Here is a 13,443-nt window from a genome sequence, read left to right as displayed (position 1 = left end):
GTTAGGTAGGTCAGTGTTGTCCACACTAACAACTTTGACAGCTCTGGTTTCTTGTAATTCTTACTTTAACTAATATCTTATCTGTGCTTATGAAAACTCATATACACGAACTAACTAACTAACTAACACATTTAAGCATTAATCCTCAATTATAAGTTGAAGTTTTGCTTTATTTATCCTAAATATACATTTAATAAATGAAATGACCAATTATTCCTTAGCATTGTGCTTTCATTCTTGTGGAAAGTAGCTATCAACTCCTGAGGACCAGAAATTAAATATATTATGTTTTGTTTATATTGTATGAATTAGAAATCTCAAATATTTAATTCCACCTCTTTAACTTGCCTCTCTAGACTAAGGATTTGACCATTTAATAGTACTATATTAATTGATAGTAACCATGAGTGCATATTGCATGTTTGAAAGCTGATACAATTACCAGACCTTTACAAGCTATGAACAATATGTGTCTCAGTACATGCCTTATCCTATCCACTCCAGTTTCCCTTGGTCACTAGGCTTAAGTATAAATCCCCAAATTGGACTTTTATCATGGTGGATTTTTTGCAATCTTCAAGCAAACATCTTCGCATTCACATGGCAGGATGTAATGTAAAATACCAATAACGTTAAGTACAGTAAGAGGTACTAATCCTTTAGTGGCAAAATAGGATAATACTTAAAACTGATATTTTACCTCAAAGATGTTGTCATCAGTTCAATCAGGTCTTGGGGACATCATAGCTGAGATAATGTGGTTGAAAAGTGAAAGTTGATCATACGTCTACATTACAGATATTTCATACTATTATAACAATAGGAGGTCCCAAACATCTAAAACTTAAACGTATATGGTCAATAAAAACAAACATATAGTAACAGTTTAGCCAGTTTTAATAGTTTTAAAACACTTGGTTTGGAAAAAAAGTACAAAAGTGATCCTGGACGCCACAGTATGAAACCAGCCCAATAATGCAAGGTGATAGGTGTGTTCCTTTAAAAAGCATCTTCTACAGACATGTTAATTTCAACTGGCCTTACCATACACATACTGTACTCACTAAAACAGATACAAGCAATAGTTTAAATACAATTGGCTGACCCCAGTAATATATTTACAAGTGATTCTTAAAAAACTAATTAAAAGGGAGGGAAAAGAAGAAGTCCGACCACAATGCCAACCGGTGTCTGGCAGTAAAATCATGCAGTATTACAATCGTTCCACTAAAGAGAAACAGCAAAGCACTACAGCTGTCACACAGTGAGAAAGAGGGCAGCCAAGAGGTGTCTCTCTGTCAGACAGCCTTTTAAAGTGTTCATTGGTTGTTGTATGAATTGTTACTGAGTGGGTTGTCTACTGTTGAGCAGTAGCTCAGTGGTCACCCTTCCCACGTTTGCATACATTGTAAAGTTGCGCATGATCTCCATTAAGGAGAACTTGTCTCCCACAATCACATAAATTTAGAAAAATATAACTAATTGCTATTGAAGGAAACCCCAAAATGTGGGATATTCTCTTAGTATGTTGTGAGGAAATAAAAAAGCTAAGAAATACAGTTGAATAAATAAATTGCATGACATCCATAAAAATTAGGTGGATACATTAAGTTGACAGAATGCAATCCACATATGCACACCATGCTTTTTGTTTTGGCCCGGCAGTGTTAAAAACGAGGGCTCCATCCTCCACTCCTTTTAAAGTCACATCCTATGAACCTGTGGAAAAGTCACCCTAAAATATCTAAAATATGCTGACATTTAGAGAAAGGTGTCTTTGATTCAACAATTGATTTCCATGTACAACATGGTCTCTAACGTTACCAACTGAGAAGTAATTGATGTTGATGGCAATGAGGAAACACAGGAGGGAGACTTTCACAGTGTTACAACAATGAAGTCACTGTGTTGTTACCCGTTGGCCGGCCTATTGTTAGGGCAACAGCAGTGAACTTCCTGTCCGGTCAAACTTTTTTCCTTTAGAGAGGGCAGCCACTTGTTTCATCAACTCCCGGTTCTTGCCCTGTGAAAACAAATGATAAACGGTGTTAAAAACTAGATATGTAGTTCTGAACTTTCTAACACCTTAGTTGAGGCATTTGTGAAATCGCAATGCACATTTATATCGCAATTTACGTGAAATCTTGATTGTGATTTTAATGCCAGCAAACACACACTAGCTGGCTTTAGGACATTGCGGTTTCAAAGCATTTAAGTACTCATCATTCATCCGACGCTACAAACTGGAGGGTTTGCCCAACATGCACTCCCATCAACTGGTAGAAAAAACACCTTTGGCGCATCAAACATAGGGAACACGTCAGTCAGAGTCACACTTACAAAACAGCAACCATGATAAAAAAATAACACCAGAGTTTGACAGGAAACGGCCCAACTGATGCATCGTATCCATAACGGACTGCAAACTTATGCAACAAGTGAATCATCCCTGGCACATATGACACACAAACATCATACGGGTCCGGATACTAATTAACATTTTTAAGCAAGTATTCCCCAATAGTGATAGCTATACAACCTGATTCATTGTACACCCCTACGTGAAATCACGTGGGCATTTCTGAATAAATCACAGATAACAACAGATAAGGATCGCCATGCAGTGTTTCTCCAACATGCCCCCTGGGTAATGTTATGTATCCCTATGAACTAAAATTCTATTGTATGCAATATTCAGATGGAACCGGTGTGCAGGACAGTGTATGTTGAACAATTGAGATGTTAATTGTTTCTAACAATATTAGTGATTACAGATCAGTCGGCAAAATTACAGAGAATGGGGTGTGTACGCGCATGCATTGTCCTGTCAGGTGCATGCGAGGTACTTTTAAATTCCAATAGTGATGTTTGCATATTCAAACAACTGAAATACAATATGTGTACTTAAAACAATAATCTCAGGAACGGTCATTTAGATGGGACTGGTTTTGCTTGAGGTTATGTCTATAAAAAAAAGAAAAGATGGTATTTGAACTGATGTGACTGAATATCAGTGATGGGCAGGACTAAAATAAAAGACATGCTTTAGTAATGATTATATTACCACACCTACTTGGAACCTGCTCATCAGAACCTTTGGACTCTGTAAACCTCTTCAAACCAACATTACCTCTTTAAATGCAAAAAATATGTATAAAAACAAAATAAAGTAATATAAAGTATATATTAGTCAACACACCAAAGTGCCATTACAAACTGATACAGTGAATACAGTGTGAACATTTTTGAGCTGCTGACAGTTTTTGTAACACCACTAGTTAGCTGGTGGATGTTTTACGATGGTGGAAATAGAAAAATGGAGACCAAGTGTGGTGTTGAAAACTATCATGTTTACTTTTTGTGACATGTCACGTGTGCATGATGTAGTTTCCTACCTGCTGTTGCTCCATAGACTCTTTGTGCGCTTTCTCCATTTGGTTCATCTTAACTCTCATGTTGGATTCCTGGTACTGAAAGTCTGCTTTGAGCTCTGTGAGCTAGAGGAGAAATTAATAATCAATATGTCAAACACGCAGCAAACAGTGATGCGACTTTGTCAGGCGAGGCTGATAACCTACCTTTCGGTCCTTTTCGAGAATGGTTTGATCCCTTTGCTGCAGAAGTCTCTTCAGTGACATCACTTCCTCTTTCAGCTGGCTGATAAGAATGAAGTTGTCTGTTCCTCCAGAATCCATGGACTGGGTGATGGAACTACTGATGGGAGAAAGGAAAGAGCTTGAGGCCAGTACTTAGATGGGTAGTTAACATTAAAAAAAAATGTGGGCAGGATTATTTCCAAAAGGAATGACCACTTTTATATAACCACAAATGTAAACAATTGTATCACTTATCATACCTGTCCCCATTGGATGGCTTCATCTCCAGTTTTGGTTTCTTCTTTGGAGTCTCCTTCTGGATTGAAGACGATTTATGGCTGCAAAGAAAATCAAAATGGCAACGTACAATGTTGGGCCTAAAAACGCAATAAATACATTGTTTTCTGATATACATACATCAAGCAGTTCAAATGAGAGGGAAGGTTTTACCTCTGCTTCCACAGTCCCTGCTCCTGCTCAGGACTCAAGCTCCCACTTAGTCTGAGAAAGATAAGTTAGCTGTTAGTTGACTAGATCCAATTTTCTGCTTTTCATTGCTTCGTGTAAAGAAACATACAATTAGGGCTGGGGTGATAACCACATGATGACATCATAACCGTCATCGCCGTTATCGTCATTGACTGTCTTCTATCCTATGTTCAAGGGATTCTGGAGAAACAAAACTTAAGTTGCTCCTTACTTCAGCTTAGTTCTCAGCAGAGATGGACGGCATAGCGCTGCAGTGTTATAACATTGCACTTACATGACATAAATTAGCCTAGCGGCCAGTGGGGTTTCCCTCTGCTCATAGCTTAATCCCGACAAAACACCATGTAGACTAACATTGTTAAAACAGAGCTGCTAATATTGGCAGAGAGAGCAGCAAGTTAGCGGACTGCCGAGTCGCCCTCTCTCTCTGCTCAGCTGCGCTGCGGAGCCTCCGATCCGGCAGTGCGTTAGGTGTTACTTTCGGTGAAACTTAACCGCCATACGGAGGTGATACATTGTTCTTCACCACGGTGAGAACAAATTCATACCGTCACAGCCCTACATATAATAGCATAAAACGGACACAAATCGTTTCACTATTCTGTGACACAACAGGGGACATTACTTGTGATTAGAGCTGCTGTGTCTGTGTTGGTGGTGATGATGGTGAGGTCTGGAGTGGTGGTCTTTCTCGTTCAGAGATGAGGAGTTGGAGGAGCCGAAGCCCTTCCTCTGCTCCTTGGTCTTCTGCAGGACACGGCGGTAGGACAGAGTACAGAGCCAGCAGAGCAGTTTCCCGTCCACCTGTAAGACAAGTAGGAGACAGTAGTTTATAAGACTTGGTGTTACACACTCACTGTCAAATTAGACTGTATGCGTGTAAGATTTGTACCTTTCTCCTGCCTTCCTCCTTACGATCAAAAGCACATTGCTGTTTGCACTGCTCACATGTCTGTGGAGGTCCATATTTCTTCTCTGAGTTAGTACAACGCTGGCACTTTGTCCCAATAAAAGCTGCAATGATGTTACAGTACTGGCAGGGTTTGGGCTGTAAAGACAGACAAAAGAATGTGTTAAAAGTGTTTTTACACACGATAGACTATAAACAAATGTAGACTAGTGCAACTCGATACATACAACTGGAGTTCAAGGGGTTTCAGGAAACAACTGGAGAAACGTGTTACTCACTGTTCCAAACTGTTTGACGTTCTGAGCACACTTCTTGCAGATTGTATTGGTTTTACTGTAAAGAATAAACATGGGTTTACATCCAAAACAAATGACATTAACTATTAATACTAATAACATAAATAAACGCTGAAATGTATTACTAGGAGCACATATCTCACCTTTCCTGCTGAAACTCAGATCTGCAGTACGTGCACTTCACTATTGGATGTGCGATGCGACACTCCTAGGGCAACAAAACAAAGAAATGTTCTCATGAGCGTAATTGTGCTATTACGACAGACATCAGAACCAAGACTGCATCATAACTTGTTTTGTATGGCAACACACCTTGATGTTTGTTGCTCTTGGCTACAACATCTGTGGAAATACCTACATCTGACTATGTGTGTATACAAGCAGTGAAGACTACCGTGTATTTTAACTGCTTTTGTTCGGTCAACCTAACACATTATTGCAGTAGGGCTGGGCAGTGTGGAAAAAAATAAGCACACTTGACCAGAGCGATTGTTGGATAACTTTAGGTGGCATGCAAGATTCAAGTTCAATTCAGATTCAATTTGCAACCTGTGCAAATGGCAAATTCGGCAAAAAAAAAAAAATGGCAAAAAAAATTCTTGAATCCAGGACAGGTAAATACGATTTTTTTTCTTCTTATAATCAAGCATTGTAAACAAAAGGCAAAGAAAGCCAATTTAAGGATTCATATAAATAAAGAATTTAAAGATTAAAATATGTACACACTGTGAATATAAATAATATCTTTCATAACGAAAACATAGAGAAATCTAACTGTAATTGCATTATAGTGTTCCTTGTGCTTTAACTATCCTGTGCAAATCAAAGTTCTCTGAATAACTTCTCTCATGATTTTTACAGAGTGATAGCAATGTCCATTTTGTCAAACCTCCCTGCTATGAAAAATATGATTCAGTGCAGACAGTTAAGTAACGTTAAAGAAAGGTAGGAACAGCTGGCAACAACACCTTTCTCTTACAGAAAAAAATGTCTCTTCCACAGCTGTACACTGAAATTCAACATCTGGGGCTCTACAAGAGCAACAAGTTGGCAAGTATGTACATCGATGACCATGAAGTATAGTTCTTTACATAAAACAAAAATACTTTAAAGAATTGTCATCGGTGTACATACTTGCCAACGTGTTGCTCTTGTAGAGCCTCAAATGTGTTATCAATTCCTGTTCAGCAGGTAAAGATGTGGTGAATGCGTTAATAACGTTACTCTTTAATAAACAGGATCGTAGTACAGAATGATCTAAACAAGATTACAGTCACTGTATTAACGCTTCCAGGTTGGACGGATAAATGTTACATAATCCGAGCCTGCCTGCGATCACACACATTCATTTACCTTGCACAGCTGCTGGCCCTGCGATAACTCCTCGAAGGGGTACCGCTGGTTACACTTCGTACAGGCGTACAGAGCCGATGTTGCCATTCTAGCCCAACTAATGTCACCGAGCAAGGAGAGGTTAGCAGAGTCCAGCTGCAAACTGAACGGATTGACGGCACTATTTATTTTCTAGCTGTTTGCTAATTCAGAACTATGAACACACAAACAGGGTTGGCATCCAGTGTTAGCTGACGTTAGCTAGCTCGGCTAGGTAACGTTAGCGTAGGGCAACACAGTAATAGCTTAACGCTAGCTGGAGAGAGCAGGCGAAGAACAATAAACTCCAAATATTTGTGATCTTTCACTGCTCATACGTTATCCGACCATAATAACTTGAGATAAATAGGTAGTTATGCCTTCATAAAAGCAACCCGTTAACATAGATCTGGCTATTTATATTAAGTTTCCGCTGTTCTCGCCAAGAAAGGTATTTTCCTGTTTTCCTTCGCTCTTTTTGTATCAACGCCGTCGTCGTCATGTAACCGGAAGTGGTGGACGGCTCCAGAAGAAGAAAGGAAACCTATCGCGACACAACATCCGTCCGCGGCATTCGCAGTTTGAAATGCCCAGAGCCAATCACATGCCTTGATTTACTCACACAGCGTCACATCTTGTATAATCATGTCATACTTGTGTAGTTTTTAAATAGTTTAAATCACACCGAAGTCACGACTACAATGGCACTGGACACCAATGTTATTATTCCACCTATGCCTTGTGAATGTATTTGTATGTGTAATTATTGAGTCATCATTTCAAATGAAACCATCCCTATTCTTTTGAAGTCTCCAAACTTTCAATTTCCTACAAATGTTCAGAAATGGCATCCCAGTTTAGTCAACCATGCTGCAGAAGTGTCACTAAAGTCCCCGGGACCTAGATTGTCAGGAGCTCCAGAAAGTCACAAGATAATCACAAGTCAAGGTACATTTGCAACATCTCTGTTGATTCATTTGTTTAGGGGTATTAGCAGAATTATATATAATGTTATATAGAATGTAGTCAATGTATGGCAGAGCTTTTATATTAGTTTGTTGTGTGTTATGTGATGTTCTGTATATGATATTCAGTATCATACTAACAAGGTATTTGTAACTCAGTACTTATTTCAACTAATTAGATCTGAGGTCTGGACATTGTGTGACATTTCAATCAACATTGTCAGAATGAGGTTATGGAAGGGTTGAGTAATTCATATCTGGCTCTATTGTTTTCTATACAGTGATGGGGTTCCTGGATAACCTTGTTTGGTGCCTAATTCTGTTATTTGAAAGAAAAAAAAAAAAATACTTAAAAGACAGCTTTAACATTTGTTGTGATATCAGAAGCTGTAATAATAACACGAGGGGTGTGTAAACCCAACTTGGAAAGATGGACCTATCAGTTTTTTTTTCTGCCCCATGACTCAGTTCAACAATAAAACCTTATGTTTACTGCGTCCCCTTTAGCATGCTGCGTTTCTCCCTCAATTCTGTTTTCTCTCTCATGTCTTTGTGTGACTCTTCGGAATCAGTTGCTTGTTAATTAACAAAATACAACCAGGAATAGAAATAGGAATAACCTTGCTGGATCACGATGAAAACTTTTACAACATACTGTATGCAAATAGGGTTTCCTCCATTACCCTTTTTTTACACACAAAAAAGAGCCCAAAAGTTCACAAAAGGTTGACTACATAATATTAGCATTTTAATTGATATTAAACATTTTTAATATATTTTGACATTTGCTGTGGCCTGCAGTATCAATTTCTGAAAACAAGTTTTGAAGCAATGAAGTGCATTCAGCACGGTAGCCTCACTTAAATCGTGTGGAAAAAACGTCATACTTTAATAGCTGTACATTCTTAAAGGGAGAGTAATGCAATTTAAGTGGCAACATGAATTAATTTAAGTGATGTAATAAGCCTGCTGATGGTTAAAGAATGTCTTAAAGCCAAACTTATGGCTAGTTATTTAATACTTAGAGGGAAGCAGCTTGAATATGACCATGTTAATGTTTTCAGAGCCATTGCAGTCTAGTTTTACCCTCCAGCACAGTCACACTGTAAATTTCAGAGTTCATTCTTAATAAAAAGCACTTTTTGTTATGAAAAGCCCACAGTCATAACAATATGGATAATAATTAAAGATACATATAGCCACAAGCAGCAATGATCAGGGTATAAAATTGAGGAAAAGTTGCAAAAGGATTAGCAGAGCAGAGCAGAAGACCATTGAAGCAAAGATGCAGATCAATTGAGAGATTCAATCAGAACAAAAACAATAGGGCTCCAGCTTGGACCACAAATTATTGCTAATGTGATTGGGGTTCTGCTATTATTTAAAACACTTATAGATAAAACCAAGAAATAAACTGGAGGTTGTTGTGTTCACACCACACTAATGTAACCGTAATGAAGTTGAGGCCTGCGTTTATTTATTTATTTAGGCTGTATTCACATAATATTCAGTGGAAAGGCTAACTAACACTGTATTCACCCTTTCATCTCGGCAATTAAAAAACTGCACGCTTTTATCTTGTTATTCTCACAACCAGTCATTCAGAGCAAGGCACAGATATTCATTAAACTGAAGAACAAAAAAACCTAAAGCAAATTATTAGTTATTACACATTCTGCTCCCTAAAAGAAATATTGTCCGATTCTAGCTTTAAAAGCATCTGTAAGAAATGTTCACACATTAACATTTTAGTTAAGTAATAGTCTATTAACTTCAACTAATGAACTGTTGCATATTCTGTGTCGCTTATTAATATTGTATGAAAACAACTCTAATCAATTTATGACATGAGACAGATGTGTTCATGAGCCATAAATACAAGTCTGGACTAAAGGATAATAAATAACTAGTTAGAAAAATTAAACTTACAAAACCTAAATCACTCAATGAGAGGAATGCCATACATGACACATTATGTATTCACAAAAAAAAACATGGATATTTGGTCACAACAATCTAAAAGCACTAACTTGTAAAGATAACCTGCTAACGGTTTTTTAATGCACTCTTTTACATTAGAAGAAGCTAACATTACAGCCCTTTAGCTACGTTTTTGAATACTTAACAACTCCCGAGCCATTTAGTTGGTGTTAGTACTAGATCTCTTCAGTAATGTACATCTTCACAATTGCTTTCAAATCAATATCTAAACATTTGCAGTGCAGAGGAATGACGTGAGTGTTCTAAAGTGTATAAGGCATTCATATTTTACCCGAGTCATATTTTAGTGTACTTCAAAATTATTAACACTGATTGTAGGTAGGTTGATATGCTAAACAGTACTCACTATTCTGGTTATGTGTCCCCACAACCCTGGATGAAGAGTACAATATGGCTGTAGTAAAGCCGTCTGAGTCAGACCCTCTTCTGTTGCATGCAGACTCTACATCACCTGTGAGAGGTGCAAATAGATCAGACTTTTGGTGGAGGTGTATTTACATGGTATGTGTCACTCAAAGAGCCAGTTTGGCACACAGGTCCTTTCGTGGCACCAGGTGTGGCGTACTGATTACTACTGTATGGCACCTTCTCACAGGTAGGATTCAGCTTCTGCAACCGCCACGAGGGTCAAAGGTGTGTCAAACAAAGGTCTGCACTGGAGTGATGGAGCGTGTGGGGGAGCCCGCACGTTCAGAGGAAGAGGAGGCTGAGCGATTGGTCACCTCTCGCTGTAACTCGTCCACTCTCTTCTGCAGCTCAGCACGCTTCGCCAACAGCTCCTTGTAGCGCTGATGAACAGGTTCCTGGCAACAAAAAAAAAAGCCAATGTGTCAGACTTGGGCGCAATCTATTTTTTCGTACCTTCCTGAAATTTCACCAGGGTAGATGGTATTTGATGGTATTTGTGTTAAAAAACAAACAAAAAACGTAAAAGCTCAGCTGCTGTTGATAGAAGTCATCGTAGCATGCATGACATTGTCTAGCCTACAATGCTGTGTCAAATATGCTTCTCAGACAGATCTTGCTGGATTTAAATACTTATGGCTCATACTGTAGAATACGTACAGTCATGTGTATGTACAGTCATGTGAAAAAATTAGGACAGCCATGCTAAAGTTGACTAAAAAAAAATCATCTTTTGCAAATTGATCTTAATGTCTTAATTAAAAAAATGAGGAAAAATCAAATCTTTAAGGACACCAATTTTCTTTGTGAATGAATAATGTATCGTAAATAAATAAATGTTCTTCCTTAAAATACAGGGGGCATAAGTAAGTACACCTCTATGTTAAATTCCCATAGAGGCAGGCAGATTTTTATTTTTAAAGGCCAGTTATTTCATGAATCCAGGATACTATGCATCCTGATAAAGTTCCCTTGGCCTTTGGAATTAAAATAGCCCCACATCATCACATACCCTTCACCATACCTAGAGATTGGCATGGGGTACTTTCCATAAAATCATCTCTCAATGCAAATCAAACCAGCTATTAGGCTAACTGAAATAAAACCATGCCAATCTCTAGGTATGGTGAAGGGTATGTGATGATGTGGGGCTATTTTAATTCCAAAGGCCAAGGGAACTTTATCAGGATGCATAGTATCCTGGATTCATGAAATAACTGGCCTTTAAAAATAAAAATCTGCCTGCCTCTATGGGAAGATGATTTTTTTTATTCCTCTTTTTAGTCAACTTTAGCATGGGTGTCCTAATTTTTTCACATGACTGTATATGGGGGTGGCAGAGGCTCAGTCCGTGGGGAGTTGGGTTAGGAACCGGAAGGTCACTGGTTCAAGTCCCCGTATGGAGTGTGGACTGGTAGCTGGAGAGATGCCAGTTCACCTCCTGGGCACTGCCAAGGTGTTCTTGAGCAACGCACCGAACCCCCAACTGCTCGGGGCGCTCCTTACTCTGACATCTCTCCATTAGTGTGATAGCATCTACAGGTCCTGAGCATGTTTGCAATTCAGCCTGTGTTTAATGTGTGTGCAACTGTACTAACAGAGTGAAAATTGTGAATTTCCCCTCTTTGGATAAATAAAGGCATTCTTGTTCTTCTAATGAATACATAGGAAATAAGCACCTTCTTCCTTATACTCTTGCTGGAGGACCTGATGACAATTAACCCACACGGTGGGCTTAACAGAGATGATGTGTGGGTGTTAATGGCAGACAGGCCGTTGAATAAAATCATGCACACAGCTTTGTACGTGTTGGCTGGCTCACCTTCATCATCAGGGATAAACCCAAAATACTCCAAAAACAGGAGCAGAGGCAGTTTTCTTTTTTTTTTTTACTAGTCCTGTGACGTTATCCCATCCACTTTGTGTCGCCTTTTTCAACTCAGCTGCCTATTCCACCAGTAGAGACTGACCTCTGTTGGCACCTGCTGTGCACTACAACACATTGCCTCAATACAGCATATCTGTGTCAGTTTAATGGAAAGAGGAGCACCTGTATTTTTGACGGTATTGAAAATCATACCTTCGGGGTTTCTAAATACCCCCGTATACCGTAATAAACTCCTAGTTCAACTACTAAAATGGAACATGTATGGAGTGCAATTTCTTTTGAAAACAATACAGGCAGGCCTTAAACTAGAGACAGGTTTTTCGACATACCTGAGGTCTCATGCGAGGGTTCCAGCGGATGTAGTAGCCAACCCAAAGCTCCAGGTGACGTAAGCTGACTACAGGGAACAGCACATGGTTGGAGTAGTTCACATACAAAGGATTGGTAAACTCCTCTAGTTGGCTGTTTATATAAGCCCACAGCGATACTGTCCTCTTGGGAACCTCCTGTAAAATAAAAGGTGTGGTTGTCATGACACTGCATGTGAACCTCCATCCTAGTAAAAAACTATCTACTCCACACTTTTTCCCAATATTTTACTTTAAAACGTCTCATTTTGTAACAGCACCATAAATGCAGAGAGAAACAAAATGCTCTTACTTCTTTTAACCTCTGCTGTTCGCTGTTGCACAAGAATGTCCCAAACAGGCAGCTGTACAGGTGGTCCAGGATGGTTACCAGGAAGTATTCATTAAACTCAAAGGCTGCAGGAAACTTAAATAAAAAACAGCCTTGTCAGTGTCCTTAAAAACCATGTTCTGAAGAAATTTTCCACATATCTGCACCACTTATCGCTTACCTGGCGAGTCAACTGCCAGACACAGTCGATGAACTGAATAAAAACAGGTGAGCGGTCTGCGTCTGTGTGGTTCTTATCGCCATGACCAACACGCTTAAAGAACAAGACAGGACAATCAGAGATGCAACTGGAAAGCCCATCACACCTCATGCGGTTTCCGAAGCGTCAAAAGTGTATGAAAACGTGTTTACCAGCTGGAAGCGGTGACCAAAGCTCAGCCACTCTTTCTCAAGCAGCACCTCGAAGCCGCGAATGGTGCGGTAGTAACCGTCTAGCATGAGCATGGCCAAGGAGGTGAGCTGGGCTGTGCGGTCCCAACCGTCACTACAGTGCACCACCACTGATGTTTTCCCAGATTCCACCTTGTCTGCAATCCGCAGTGCTCCTGCCATGATCAGCTAACACACACACACACACACACACACACACACACACACACACACACACACACACACACACACACACACACCTTGGTCAAGAGCCTGAGAATTGGCTCATCTTCCTTTTTTTTTTTTCATTCCTCTTCCAGTTCGTAACTAGCCTGGTCCTACCAGACTCTCGTACATTTCATTTGTACAGAGAGTACTGAAGGGAAATGAAAATTGAGCGGAAGTAAGTAGGAGGGCGGAGCCAGGCTAGTTCGCAACCACAGTGATGCATTAG

The 13,443-nt window shown here is 39.4% G+C and overlaps 4 protein-coding genes across 5 annotated transcripts in view; all 4 read right to left on the bottom strand.

The window, feature by feature from the left end:
• Window positions 1-879: 879 nt before the first annotated feature.
• On the bottom strand, window positions 880-7,193 carry fam76b (family with sequence similarity 76 member B). Its single transcript, XM_031320134.2, has 10 exons — window positions 6,645-7,193; window positions 5,435-5,499; window positions 5,274-5,328; window positions 4,978-5,133; window positions 4,711-4,889; window positions 4,047-4,097; window positions 3,857-3,934; window positions 3,579-3,714; window positions 3,396-3,497; window positions 880-2,023 (listed from the first exon to the last, which is right to left on the bottom strand). Exons 1-10 carry the CDS (start codon window positions 6,729-6,731, stop codon window positions 1,934-1,936), a joined length of 999 nt encoding a protein of 332 aa, XP_031175994.1. The 5' UTR covers window positions 6,732-7,193; the 3' UTR covers window positions 880-1,933.
• Window positions 4,239-13,443, bottom strand: part of cwc15 (CWC15 spliceosome associated protein homolog) — a 16,462-nt gene continuing 7,257 nt past the window's right edge. The window contains exon 8 of the transcript XR_004108619.2: window positions 4,239-4,249. The gene's annotated coding sequence lies outside the window, so the exon portion shown is untranslated. The remainder of the gene's footprint in view (window positions 4,250-13,443) is intronic.
• The window catches only part of LOC116064841, a 23,673-nt gene continuing 15,916 nt past the window's right edge, over window positions 5,687-13,443 (bottom strand). The window contains exon 4 of the transcript XR_004108618.2: window positions 5,687-5,697. The gene's annotated coding sequence lies outside the window, so the exon portion shown is untranslated. The remainder of the gene's footprint in view (window positions 5,698-13,443) is intronic.
• Window positions 8,715-13,443, bottom strand: part of mtmr2 (myotubularin related protein 2) — an 8,383-nt gene continuing 3,654 nt past the window's right edge. For both annotated transcript variants that reach the window (XM_031320132.2, XM_031320131.2), the window contains exons 12-16: window positions 12,972-13,178; window positions 12,781-12,873; window positions 12,582-12,695; window positions 12,251-12,427; window positions 8,715-10,431 (exon numbers count right to left, since the gene is read on the bottom strand). In XM_031320132.2, coding sequence (XP_031175992.1) covers window positions 10,267-10,431; window positions 12,251-12,427; window positions 12,582-12,695; window positions 12,781-12,873; window positions 12,972-13,178 — 756 coding nt within the window. In that variant the 3' untranslated portion in view covers window positions 8,715-10,266. The remainder of the gene's footprint in view (window positions 10,432-12,250; window positions 12,428-12,581; window positions 12,696-12,780; window positions 12,874-12,971; window positions 13,179-13,443) is intronic.

The sequence above is a fragment of the Sander lucioperca genome, chromosome 13, assembly GCF_008315115.2.
Source record: "Sander lucioperca isolate FBNREF2018 chromosome 13, SLUC_FBN_1.2, whole genome shotgun sequence".
In the NCBI taxonomy this organism is placed as follows: Eukaryota; Metazoa; Chordata; class Actinopteri; order Perciformes; family Percidae; genus Sander; species Sander lucioperca.
This window is presented reverse-complemented; position numbering and strand designations above follow the sequence as displayed.